The 13,535-nt window shown below is 36.4% G+C and overlaps 1 protein-coding gene across 1 annotated transcript in view; it reads right to left on the bottom strand.

Annotated features, from left to right (window-relative positions):
- The window catches only part of LOC125236980 (irregular chiasm C-roughest protein-like), a 168,406-nt gene that overhangs the window by 80,889 nt on the left and 73,982 nt on the right, over positions 1-13,535 (bottom strand). Inside the window, exons 3-4 of the mRNA XM_048143895.1 lie at positions 12,859-13,160; positions 2,418-2,568 (exon numbers count right to left, since the gene is read on the bottom strand). Of these exons, the coding sequence (XP_047999852.1) occupies positions 2,418-2,568; positions 12,859-13,011 (304 nt within the window). The 5' untranslated portion in view covers positions 13,012-13,160. The remainder of the gene's footprint in view (positions 1-2,417; positions 2,569-12,858; positions 13,161-13,535) is intronic.

Raw genomic sequence — 13,535 nt, 5'->3', positions numbered from 1 at the left:
GATATGAGATATTAGTACTTATTTTCCCATCAAATATAATGAATAAAAATAAATCAAACACAAAGTATTAAATAAAAAAATAAAAAAAGATTCACAAAAAAGCAAGGTCTCCCGGTGAGATTCGAACCTCGTCTGCTGCTCAAGTTATCGCAGCTAAAAAGCAGTATCTTTGACCGCCACACCAAACTTCTATTTAATCAGAGTGACGAAATTAGGTAACTTATAGGTATAATATGAGTAGTAAGTCATGAAGACTTTTCACGACAAATTGAATGAATATTAAATGTTTTGTTACTTCAAAATGCAACGTTGCCAGACTGCTGACTGCAACGTCGCATAACTCTAGTTTGGTCGTAAACTGATTTAGACCTTAGTAAATTATTATTAAAAATCAATTCAGAAATAGAAGATGATGGCTATACGGCGCTTGACTGATGGATGCGTTTTGTTATATAAAAAGAGTAGGTACATATTTCTGAAAATATTTTTATCTTCTTGCTTTAAACTAAAAATCATCTTGATATTCATCAATTATCATCATTTTGATATTTTGATATTCGTATATAATTAATAACCTAGATACAAAAAGAACATAATGAATGATACTTCGATATTTTACCAGTATCGAAACGCAGTAGGTTGGCCATGACAGCCAGTGACAGTACTAGCCTCAGTACTAGTACTGTCACTGGCTGTCATGGCCAACCTACTGCGTTTCGATACTGGTAAAATACTGCTGTCACCTGGGTTAACACATTGCGGACATCTTTCTCTTTCACTCCTATCCAGGCATATAGAGTGATATATATAGCCACATAGCGCAAACTCTGGTGTTCGTGGAAAACCTCCTAGCTAGACTTGTCATTCATTCATTGTAAAAATAGTAAAAAGATTTTGACTCTAAAGACTAAGTTTAAGTGATTTTCAGTCTTATGTTAAAGCTGAGTAAGACGTGGATGGCGGCAAAGCTTTTGTAAATACATACATATATTGAATCACGGAATTAAGCAACACAAGGCAATTTTTGTTATGTATTTATATTCCGCGTTTTGTTTAGGCCGTATATTGTATCGTTTTTCATAACAAAATGCGTAGATAATTTACACCTTAGTCTGTAACGTATTCGCAAAGGTTCTTGAGCGAAACCAAAATCGACAATATCCACCTACACTCAAAAAAAATCTTTATTTATTAATTATATTATAAAGCAACATCTGCTGACGGTTTGTAATTGTCGATATTAATATATCTAGACTAACTTTCAATGTGGTACATGCAACTGGACAACTGTCACTGTACATTTGTAATCCTTATTACAAGAGCATAACGTCTATGGTTAGTTAAGACAGAGTATTGCTGTTAGTAGGTACGATGGGTACGATGTTGAACCTTAGGTTACCTTCCATCAATACTAATACTGAAAGACAATTTTTAAACTTATTGCATTACATGTGTCTAACAAAATTTCAATGAAATGGGTTGTGAATCTAATATTTAAAAAAAATCACTATTTAAAAGGAGGTGGTTGAAAAGGGTATAAAATATTAAAAAAAAAGAAAAAAAAAAGATTTTCACTACCGAGGATCGAACCCACGACGTCAGGGTCGCGTCCATCGTCTTACGCTAATATAACTGAGCTATTTAAGCGATAGAAAGGGTGGCGAAATATTAACTAACTTTCAATCTAGTACATGCATGGCGTTACGAGTCCTAAAATTCATTATATTCTTTTAAAGATTTATGTCTCAAAAGTGACACTTAACGCCATCTAACAGTGATCTCAAGGCAACAAGAAATTTGTAGTAACGCCATCTACATTTGCCGTGCTTTTAGGCGGTCGCATTTTTTTGTATGGGGTGGACATATCTACTAAATCCATAATCTCTGATTTTACGCACATTACGAATTCAACATAATACTACTCGGTATAACTAACGCACCTCCATCATCACTCCTTTTGTTTGACACCACAGTTCATTAGAATTTACGGACATTTTACGGTTATTTTCAACAAAATACCTTTCCGTGTAACAACTGGTACCATAACAGTTAATGGACATTAAGAATTCAAAAATACCATTCGGTATAACTAACGCACCTCCATCATCACTCCTTTTGTTTGACACCACAGTTCATTACAATTTACGGACATTTTACGGTTATTTTCAACAAAATACCTTTCCTTGTAACAACTGGTACCATAACAGTTAATGGACATTAAGAATTCAAAAATACCATTCGGTATAACTAACGCGCCTCCATCATCACTCCTTTTGTTTGACACCACAGTTCATTACAATTTACGGACATTTTACGGTTACTTTCAATAAAATACCTTTCCGTCTAACAACCTGGTACCATCACAGAGTTTATAGACATTAAGAATTCAAAAATACCATTCGGTTTAACAAACTTACCTTCTTCATCGCTCCCGATCATCTTATACCGATCGTAACCGCTCAAGTCACGATGGAGTCCTAGGCCGAAGTCGTCCTTCGTCCATTGAAGCTGGCCGGACTTCCTCTCCACTCTACAAGGAAGTGTCACTCTTGAGCCGACGACTGCCGTCTGTGGAAGGAAATGTTAATTAGAACAAATAATATTACCTAAAAGGATTTACATACATAGTACTATAATAAGTTCAATGTTGTTTGTGTTGCAAATGCAGAACGACGATGTAACATGCAACGTTTGAATATAAACTTATTTGAATAAATATAAATATAAATAAATAAATAAATATTATAGGACATTCTTACACAGATTGAAAAAGCTCAAGAAGAAATGACAGAAAAAATTTAACTTCGACACTATTCTGGGAAACTAGATTCAATAATGTACTAAATATGTACAAATATGTTAGTAAATAAATTTAAGGGTAGCTATTCAGTATCCAATTGTCTTGAATAATCGTATTTATTAATGATGAGGTGACAGGTGACAGAGATGTATGTGACTGGGATAAAGGCAAGAGGTTGATGATTATGAATTGTAATGATTATCATACACGCAAATGCCTTTACTTAGAATCTAAAACCTCGGACCTTTTATTTTGAAGGAAGAGTTTGTTGGCGACTGGCTGGTGCGCGACCTCCTTATAGTAAGTAGTTTAAAATTATGTCACTTTCGAAAACTGGGGGGTTACCATGACGTGCTAAAGCCGTTCAGTTTAGGTTGAGAGAGAGAGGGACGGAGCTATGTAACTGCTATAGCTGTGTCCCTTTCTCTCAACCTAAACCGAACGTCTTTAGTACGTCATTGTAACCCCCCTGTTCTCATGTTTTGAAATATGATTTGATTAGTATTCAGTCTGCCTATTGTCACGGAACTATCTGTTTGTTTACCAATATCAATTTAAATTACTTATTTAAAATAAGTGTTTTTAATACGTGTCCTCATCATTTACATTAGATATACAGTCCACAACCCCGCTAGCTATCAGGGTTACTAATTTATTTTGTTAAAGAGGCAGTATTAAAAACATTTGCTTTCAGTATACGTTATTATGAAAATTTTAATAAGATTATACTTTACAAAACAAGACACATAATATTTTATTTCTTGTCTAATTAAAACCTTAATTATGTGCGAGTAACATAATATTTTAGAAACAGGCGTCCTCATAAATTTTACACGTGGTAATGTTTATAACGTCTATGTAACAGGGGTAAGTTAGGGTAAAACGGGCTAGTTCACGTTAATGCATGTCAACTAACTCTTAATGTTTCTTATCCTTACTAGTTTCTAGTAGTACATTGTGCAACAAGAAGAGGAAGTTGAATATTAATAACGAGAGTAAGTTAAATCGCGACGCACATACGGGTATATGAGCCATCTACGCGGCCAAAAGTCAATTTTACAAAGTGTACGCCAGGTAAAAACACGGCTACCTAGATCATACTAATCACCTATGAATATAATACCATGAATATTATTCATCCCCTCCTACGTTAATTAATAAGACGCCGTCAATGTATGGGCAGTCGGAATTCGATCGTCCCATCAGGTGTACGTGTCTGTTCTCGGCATCTTGTGCAAACGTTATCTTGACCAGTGCTTACTTGTGTTTTTGAGTGAAGCCTTTGAAAAAAAAGTAATGGATCCTGATAATACAGGTAACTATCTATTGTTTCAAAATAAATAATTATCATATATATATTAAATTCATTTGGTATATGGGTTTAGAAAGTTAGTCGTTTTGCATGTTTTTTTTTCGTAATATATTTATTACACAAAGGGTTTAGTGTTACTATATGATCCGATAGGGTATCGAATCCTGTTGTAATTTTAAGTTAAAGTCTTTTAAAAGATAAATTTTTAAAATTCAGCCGTCGAAAATCGCCGATAAGCGATATCTAGGCGTTTGAAGTTAGTACAAGAAAATGTACGAAATTGAGGATTTAGGTAAAATCCATTTTTAAAGGCTTTTTGTTTGTTTTAGGTTCACCAAACTCATCAGGAGTAAATCTTGTGACTCGCAAGTATTTATTTGATCGCATCTGCAGCTTCAATCTCCCTACCATGGAAGAAAAATTAAATTTTTTGAAAGAAGAAATTTTATCACGTGTTAAATACCACGAGGACCAAATTTCGTCTATCAAGCAAAGATTTGCCAATTTCAAGTCAGACTTCAAACAAAAATGGGTTAAAGCTCATAAAAAAGAAGACGTATTTCGAAAATACAATGATTCGTGGCTTCAAGGGACCTTTCAACTTCCAGTAGTGGCTACAGAAAATCGACGTGGTCGACCTTGCAAATTATTTAACGAATCTAGTGAAAGATCTAAAAGAAGGAAGACGGAGGAAGTGAGATGTAATGTTGATAGAGAAGTAATTGTTAATGCTGCACAAACCGAGTTACGTAAAACTGGGAAACGGGATGTATCGGATGTGTTAAAGGACATGCTTAGTTCTCCCACAAGAGCCACTAAGTACAAAAAAGCATATGATGAATCGAAGAAGACAGCAGCTGACACCGATAGCCTTACACCGTTTCAAGCATTGGCAATGTTTGTGGACGCGGATTTAACTCGCCGGCAATACGAAGTCATTAGAAGTACCAATAAGAAGTTCTTCCCGTGTTACAGCCTTTTGCAGAAGGCAAAACAGGAATGTTACCCGGCCCCTGAGGATTGCAAAGTGACAAGCACCACTGCTGAAAACAACTTACAAGCTTTGGTTGACCTGACTGTCAGGCGTCTATCAACATATCTAGAAGATATTTTGCTAACGTTAACGGATGAAGAAAGGAAGAGCCTGATATTAATTTGTAAATGGGGATGCGACGGATCTCAGCAGTCCCGATATAAACAAAAAATTGAAAATGACACAGACTCGGACGCTAACATTTTTCAAAGCTGTTTTGTCCCTTTGGGATTAGTCTGCGGACAAGATGAGCAGAAAATTGTCTGGCAAAACCCGAAGCCATCTTCTCCCCGGTTTTGCAGACTTATTAGACTTAGATTTGTGAAAGAAAGTACGGACATAACGGAAGAAGAAATAGACCACGTGAAAATGGCAGCTAATCAGCTTATTGCAACAGAAGTGTTATTAGGAGATAACAAATTTGCGATAAGCCATGTGTTTATAATGACAATGGTTGATGGTAAAGTGTGCAATGCTGCTACTGGGACAAAGTCTACAAGTAAATGCTACATTTGTGGTGCCAATTCCAGTGACTTTAACAAGCTGGACAGAAATAAAGAAATAAGTTTCGAAGCTATAGAGTTTGGACTTTCAGTGCTTCATGCCAGAATACGCATATTTGAAAGTATTTTACATTTATCATACAAATTGGACGTGAAGAAATATAGGAAGAGAAAAACAGAAGCTGAAAAGAATTTGGAAAACGAAGCAAAGCTCAGAATTCAGAAAGAGTTTCGAGAAAAAACCGGTTTATTTGTGGACATGCCAAAAGCAAACTTTGGAAACACAAATGACGGCAATACTAGCAGAAGATTTTTCGAAGACACAAAATTAGCTTCTGAGATAACAGGAATCGGATTTAATATACCGGCTTAAAGTCATATTGGAAGCGATTTCGAGCGGGTATTCAATTGACACTGAGAAATACGATAAGGACGCAATGGATACTGCTCTCTTGTATGTGAAGTTGTATGGATGGCATCCCATGACACCAACTATGCACAAAATCCTCGTGCATGGATCTGTGGTAATAAAAAATGCGTTGTTGCCTATAGGGCAGCTGTCGGAAGAGGCTGCAGAGGCCCGAAATAAGCACTTCAGAACATATCGTCGTGATTACGCCCGTAAATTCTCGAGGGAATCCTGTAACAGGGATATTTTAAATAGATTGCTTCTCAGTTCAGACCCTCTATTGAGTTCCATGAGAAGCATAAAAAAAAGTAATACAGACAGTTTCTTGCCTGAAACTATCAATATGTTAGTGTCTGCGCTGCGACACCGAACCAAGTAGAATAGTAAGTTTTATATGTGTATTTATAATTGATTATTATGTAAATATTTAGTATTTTGATTTAAGATTAGATTTTATTTGTTATTTCATTAACTGTAACTTTTATTAGTTTTTACATTTTAAGATAAGTGTTTTTACCTTGTATATATAATAACTGATAAGTAAATATATATATTTTTCCAATATTTTACTTTGTTTTAATTATATAAACCATTTAAAAGCATTTTCTGCACTAAAATAATTTTGGCCGCGTAGATGGCTCATATACCCCTATGTGCGACGGAGCGATTTAAAGACTCGAGTTAGTAATATTCATACTCCCCGAGTTACACACAATGTTTTTCATCACACTCGCAATGTAAAAAATATGTAAATAGATGTAAAAAAGTTAAGTACGGTACAAGAAATTTCATTATTCCCTTGGGAGAACGATTTTTCTATAACTCACGCTCCGCCTGCGTGCAATAGCACATTTAAAGTGCGCGTGTGATGAAAAATTAATTGTAACTTTGGAAGTTACTAGCAGAAGCTAGTACTCAATATGATTATTTATTCTCCCAAACCTGGACCCAAAATGTCAAATATTAATATTATCTGTAAAAGATATAAACTAGAGATGGGCAGAATATGGACTTTGCCGAATATGAATATTCGGCCGAACATTCGGTTCAGCTCTTACCGAACTGAACATTCGGCCGAATATTCGGTTACAACATATTTTTAAAGCGGATGTTCATTAAAACTATTAAATGATTGATAATGGTTACATATGTTACTACAACTATGTTCTTATGATTTAATGGATAACTAAAACTTAGTTAAAACAACTCTGAACTCTTCTTAACTCTTAAACTACGGTTTTTTTAACTTTTTTACAAAACAATTGTACCTACATAATATTTTGACGCATAGGTAATTATATGTTTTTAGTAGTTCCTTAGAAAGCTATTAAAATAGAGGCTTATTATGCAATGGAATACGTAAGATCTTCATTAGTTATTTACTTTGTTTATTCGGTAAATATTCGGCAATGCAACCGAATTATTCGGCCGAATACGAACATTGAAAAACTTGCCGAATATGCCGAATACCGAATATTTACCGAATATAACACTTTAAGTTCTCGCGCTTTGTACACATATTTAAAGTCACACACAGGTCGAACGCGATTAATTAACATTATTTTTACCTTTTTTCCCAACGTTTCGGCCAGGTTGCACTGGCCGTGGTCGCGGAAGACTGACGTCCCAGCAAAGTGTCACCGGAGATGTAAACAACACAAAACTACCCGATATTAATTTATATAAATGTTCGGGGTAGACAAATAAATATAATCTACCCGCTTTTAGTTATTGTTTATTTCCCACCGCACGACACACAGCACTCACAACATCCGCGCACTGGTCCGAAGATAGATCTTTTGGTTTGAACATTTGAATCACTGGTCCCCATGTTGGCGATAATCTATACCCGTCTTCCCTGTTCAAGTTTTTAGGATATTTTTTAATTTCGATCGCCTCCCTCACAATCCGGGGATAATAGTGTCGCTCGGTGGAAAGAACTTTGGGTTTGTGTAGCTCAATCCAGTGATTCGTTTCCGCAGTAAGCAAGTGCTCGGCGATTGCAGATTTGTGTATATGGCGATTTTTAACTGCCGCTATGTGTTCCTTCACCCTCTCTTGAACGCTGCGCTTTGTTTGGCCAATATACGCACTTCCACAACTGCAATCTATCTTGTAGACACCCGGACTTTGGTACGGAATGACATCCTTAGGACTGCGTAAGAGACTCGCTACTTTAGATAACGGTGTGTATACAGTCTTAATGGAGACTTTTCTTAGTACTGATCCAACTTTATCCGTTATCCCTTTCACATACGGCAAAAAGGCTGATTACACTGTGGAAGAGATACGTAGATGACGTGTTCTGCATTTTGAGGGGCAGCTCCGATACAGTGGAACGGTTCGTTGACCATTTAAACTCCATCCATCCAAAGGTAAAGTTTACCTTCGAGATGGAGAGCGACAGATCCCTACCTTTCCTGGATGTAAAGTTGAAAGCTAAACCAGATGGAACCCTGGCACACTCCGTATACAGAAAGCCCACCCACACTGACAGGTACCTGCAAGCTTCTTCCCATCATCATCCGAGACATCTGCAATCGGTGGTCACATCCCTGGTTAACAGGGCTCGAGACTTATGTGACTCTGAACACTTAGACGAGGAGTTAGCCCATGTTCAGAAGGTGCTGAAGAAAAATGGGTATTTGCAGACAATCCCGCGCAAGACTAAGAAGGGGGAGAGACATCCGCAGGTTGACAGGCAACCAGCCTTTTTGCCGTATGTGAAAGGGATAACGGATAAAGTTGGATCAGTACTAAGAAAAGTCTCCATTAAGACTGTATACACACCGTTATCTAAAGTAGCGAGTCTCTTACGCAATCCTAAGGATGTCATTCCGTACCAAAGTCCGGGTGTCTACAAGATAGATTGCAGTTGTGGAAGTGCGTATATTGGCCAAACAAAGCGCAGCGTTCAAGAGAGGGTGAAGGAACACATAGCGGCAGTTAAAAATCGCCATATACACATCTGCAATCGCCGAGCACTTGCTTACTGCGGAAACGAATCACTGGATTGAGCTACACAAACCCAAAGTTCTTTCCACCGAGCGACACTATTATCCCCGGATTGTGAGGGAGGCGATCGAAATTAAAAAATATCCTAAAAACTTTAACAGGGAAGACGGGTATAGATTATCGCCAACATGGGGACCAGTGATTCAAATGTTCAAACCAAAAGATCTATCTTCGGACCAGTGCGCGGATGTTGTGAGTGCTGTGTGTCGTGCGGTGGGAAATAAACAATAACTAAAAGCGGGTAGATTATATTTATTTGTCTACCCCGAACATTTATATAAATTAATATCGGGTAGTTTTGTGTTGTTTACATCTCCGGTGACACTTTGCTGGGACGTCAGTCTTCCGCGACCACGGCCAGTGCAACCTGGCCGAAACGTTGGGAAAAAAGGTAAAAATAATGTTAATTAATCGCGTTCGACCTGTGTGTGACTTTAAATATTTACCGAATATTCGGCCCTCGGCCCATCTCTAATATAAACATAATTATACGTTAAAAATATTTTCACATTTTTAACGTACTAATTAGTGACATTTAACGTAAGAACTAGAAATCAGTTTACTCCATTATCAATTTTATGGGAATAATTAATTATCTTACAATCAGTAACTATAAAAAAACATTTTCTTTTGTGTTTGTCATTAAGTAGGTAGGTCACAAATTGTGCTTAGAATGTGCAAATTAGAATTTACTTTCAAGTGAATAATTAAAATGAAATAATACACAGATTCAGTGATTCAGCTTAACTGTAACTGTTTTGCCTTCGCATCCCCTAAATTCTTCCTCATTAAGTCAGTAAGGTATATCTCCACGTCCATTTACAATATTATCCGGCTTTTTGCTTTACAACATAATAGTACCTACAGTGAAGTCAACAACACAGCTGTGTATACAAGGTGCCAAAAATATGTGTACAGAACTTCATTGCCTGTACCACAGAATATAATTATAATAGTACAAGTATAGAAGGCCCACTGCTTTGATGTTCACGAAATGCCGCCTTTTTAAATGCCTACAAAATTGCAAACAAAGAAACGAGCCGCACGTGCGCCTCGGTCGGCTATAGGGTTGCCTATAGATTAAAACTAAGTAATACTCAGAACAAATGTTATACTATTATATTCAAATCTTGGGTACTTTCTAGGCATAAATACAGTATTTATATATTTTTGTTTAAGCTCCAACATCACAAGCCTTATTCAACTTTCCCGTGGGACTTAATCAATAGTAGACCTGTGTAAAAATATCCTATGGTATTTATTTTATTCATGATGTCTACTTCAACTAAGCACCATTAGACATTCCACACGCGGACGTCGCATATGAACCTTAAAAAAATCTCGCGACATAAAGTAACAATAGAAAATGCGATCGTGCGTTCCGTGAGAACGCGCGCCACCCCTGAGTAGGCCGCGAACTCGCGGCCGCCAGCATGTACTTGTAGCGCGGCGATAGAATCGCGGAGTGAGCCGCCCCTACCTGACATTAAGCCATACATATTTTTGGCACTGTATTCACATCTTTGTTGTTGCCTGTACAAGGTGTACGTGTATAAATTACGGAACACAAATTACACAAATCCGTTTGTTATGTGGAACGGGTTAATAGGGTTTAATGCGACGGTAAACGGGTTAGTTATCATTATTACAATGAGTTTTGATCAGATGTTAATTTGTTTATAGAATTAGATCTGATGTCGTATTATAATTTATATTATAATAGAAGTAGCTTTTGCCCGCGGCTACGCTCTCGTGAATTTCACCACCCCCTACTTCCCGTGGGTGTCGTAGAAGGCGACTATGGGATATGGGTTAAATTGTGGCGTAGGCGAGAGGCTGGCAACCTGTCACTGCAATGCCATAGTTTCGTTTTCTTTCAACCCCTTATTTGCCAAGAGTGGCACTGAAGCTTTAGTAGTTTCATGTGCTCTGCCTACCCCTTTATGGGATACAGGCGTGATTTTATGTATGTATGTATGTACGCTCTCGTGAAATTCGAAAATTGCTGATTGCTCCATAAAAACTTCTACCCCCAGTTTACTAAAGAGAGCAAATTTGGAATCACAACATAATAGTTTTTTCTGAATATACACCTTTCTGTAAGATAATTAGAAAGAAATAAGGCAAAGACTACACGCAATAATTATACATAGCATCTTATTATTAGGAATATAGCTTTTAGAATTTATTTTTTCTGTACAACCAACTGGAATATAAAAATAAAACAAAACTTCCTTACTTGTCAATTTTTGGTTTTTATTTACCTACCCTAAGGTGTTTTTTTTTAAATTATCCATACTAATCTTATAAATGGGAAAGTGTGTGTGTCTGTTTGTTTGTCCGTCTTTCACGGCAAAAAGGAGCGACGAGCGACTTTTTTTAGTGGAGATAGTTGAAGGGATGGAGAGTGACATAGGCTACTTTTTGTCTCTTTCTAACACGAGCGAAGCCACGGGCAAAAGCTAGTTTTAAATAAAAAGGGGTACTGAAGGGTTTCTACTTTTCTTTCTTTCTATTCTTTGAAATTGTCGCTAAAATTCTTCTACTTTTTTAGATTTGGCTCTATCAAATTTAATGCCAAATATTTTTATGCTTTTTATGGAACAGGTTTTAGAACAATAAAGTATCGAACAATAGTTTTGATTGACCTTTTATCGCCGGTCGGTCTTTTGCCGTTTGCGGTCGACTTTTATTTTTTACCGAAAATATTATATTTTGAGGTTATTCACTTAGTCGTTTATTGATTATGGCTTTTATTATAAACGGGCTTGCTCTTGGCCACAGACTAGCCAAAGGCAAAGACGTGGCCTATGATGGAGTGAGCTCGCCCAGAAGATGCCTGTTCACTCTCGATTTGAAGGTTGCCGGGTTCCTCAATTCCTCTTCTTGGCCGTGCGCATAAGAAAAGAAAAAGCAACGCGCTTTGTGCATTACATATATTACATATATCAGAGAAGTCTTAATTGGTTTCCTAATATTATTATGACTAAATGCAACCTATTTCAGTTTCTACTTTTTCTTTTCACGAAATCCCGACCAACTATACATATATTTAGTATCTTTAAAAATAGAATACAAAACCGCACTAGTTTTCATGTCATTCCGGCTTCGCCATTTCCGTCTAAGCCGGGAAGCTACATTGTTCCGGGCTCCTAATTATACTGTCATGGCGTGGATTATCTTTGATATGGTAATGCCTTTCTTTGCGGCTCGTTTTAAAATTGCTTCTGATTACGGTCGGGATTATAAACGGTGACAGTGATATTTAGTTGGTTTTTAATTTTAGCTTGTGACGAACTATTTATACTTGCAAGGGATAAAATTTACATCACTAAAGTTGCAGGCGTCTATAGGCTACGTAGGTTTCTAGCCATCAGGAGTTCAAATGTTTAATTGATACCGACATTTAAGGATACTTCAAGATCAGACTTTTACGAAATTATGACGTTTACTTAACCCTGGTAGAGGCGGGGTTATCAAAATGAGAATATACCTCCTACCTAACTTAGTAATTTCAGGTAAGAGGAATATTTTGTGTATTTGTCATGATTTCCCTAATACTGTTTTCTAAGTTTTTGAAAAATCTGTTTTGGTAAGTCGTGTTACTCTGTCCTAATAAGTAAGAACACTGTCATGCAATAATTCACACTAAGTAGGATGGTTTAACTCTCAAATTTAGGTTTCATTCAGTCAATTTTCAGCTCATGAGTAAATACCTAAGTACTAGTTCATAGTACGCGAGTTAAACTATAAAATAGGTAACTAAAATAGAAGTATAAAAATTACCTGATCCTGCGGCTCCATGGCAAACTTCTGTTCATGATAACCACCACACACACCAAAATTAAACACTAGAAAAAAACTAAAAAACACCACACTTTGAGTCCGTAACAGTAGAAATAAAGGTGTCACCCTCACTCTCACTCTATATTTACACATTTCAAATATTGTCACTAGTCCGTTAACATAAACCGGTGTTCTAAATTTAAAATTCACATTTTAAAACGGAAGTTCTAACTTCCCCTGTCGGTTTCTATTTTTAAACACGCGTGTTTGGCCGCCATCTTGTTTTCTGATGTTTTTTTTATCTGAAACAAAAGAAGGGTTAGGTTAGTGACATGAATACAGTGTTGATATGAATATTGATTTATGCAGTGTGATCTTGAGAATATGATTTATTTTGACAGGTTAGGGGAGAAAAGTTGAATAAACTCTGTTTTTTGTGAAATTATTTTTGGATGAAGGGTTCTAATAAAACGTTAGTACCTATTAATATCTCTGTGAATAGAAAAAAAAATCTATTAAATATTAACAGATGATACTAGTAAAATATGTACTAATTTTAAAATTTATATTGACTTACATTCTAAATCTTGTTAAACTGTAAAGTGAGTACATTATTCTAATCTTGAAAAGAATTACTCTTTTTCTCAAACTAACATGATAAATGTTACCTACGTACA

Source organism: Leguminivora glycinivorella, chromosome 20, assembly GCF_023078275.1.
Source record: "Leguminivora glycinivorella isolate SPB_JAAS2020 chromosome 20, LegGlyc_1.1, whole genome shotgun sequence".
Lineage (NCBI taxonomy): Eukaryota > Metazoa > Arthropoda > Insecta > Lepidoptera > Tortricidae > Leguminivora > Leguminivora glycinivorella.
Note: the sequence above shows the minus strand (reverse complement) of the source record. Positions and strands in the feature narration are given on the sequence as shown.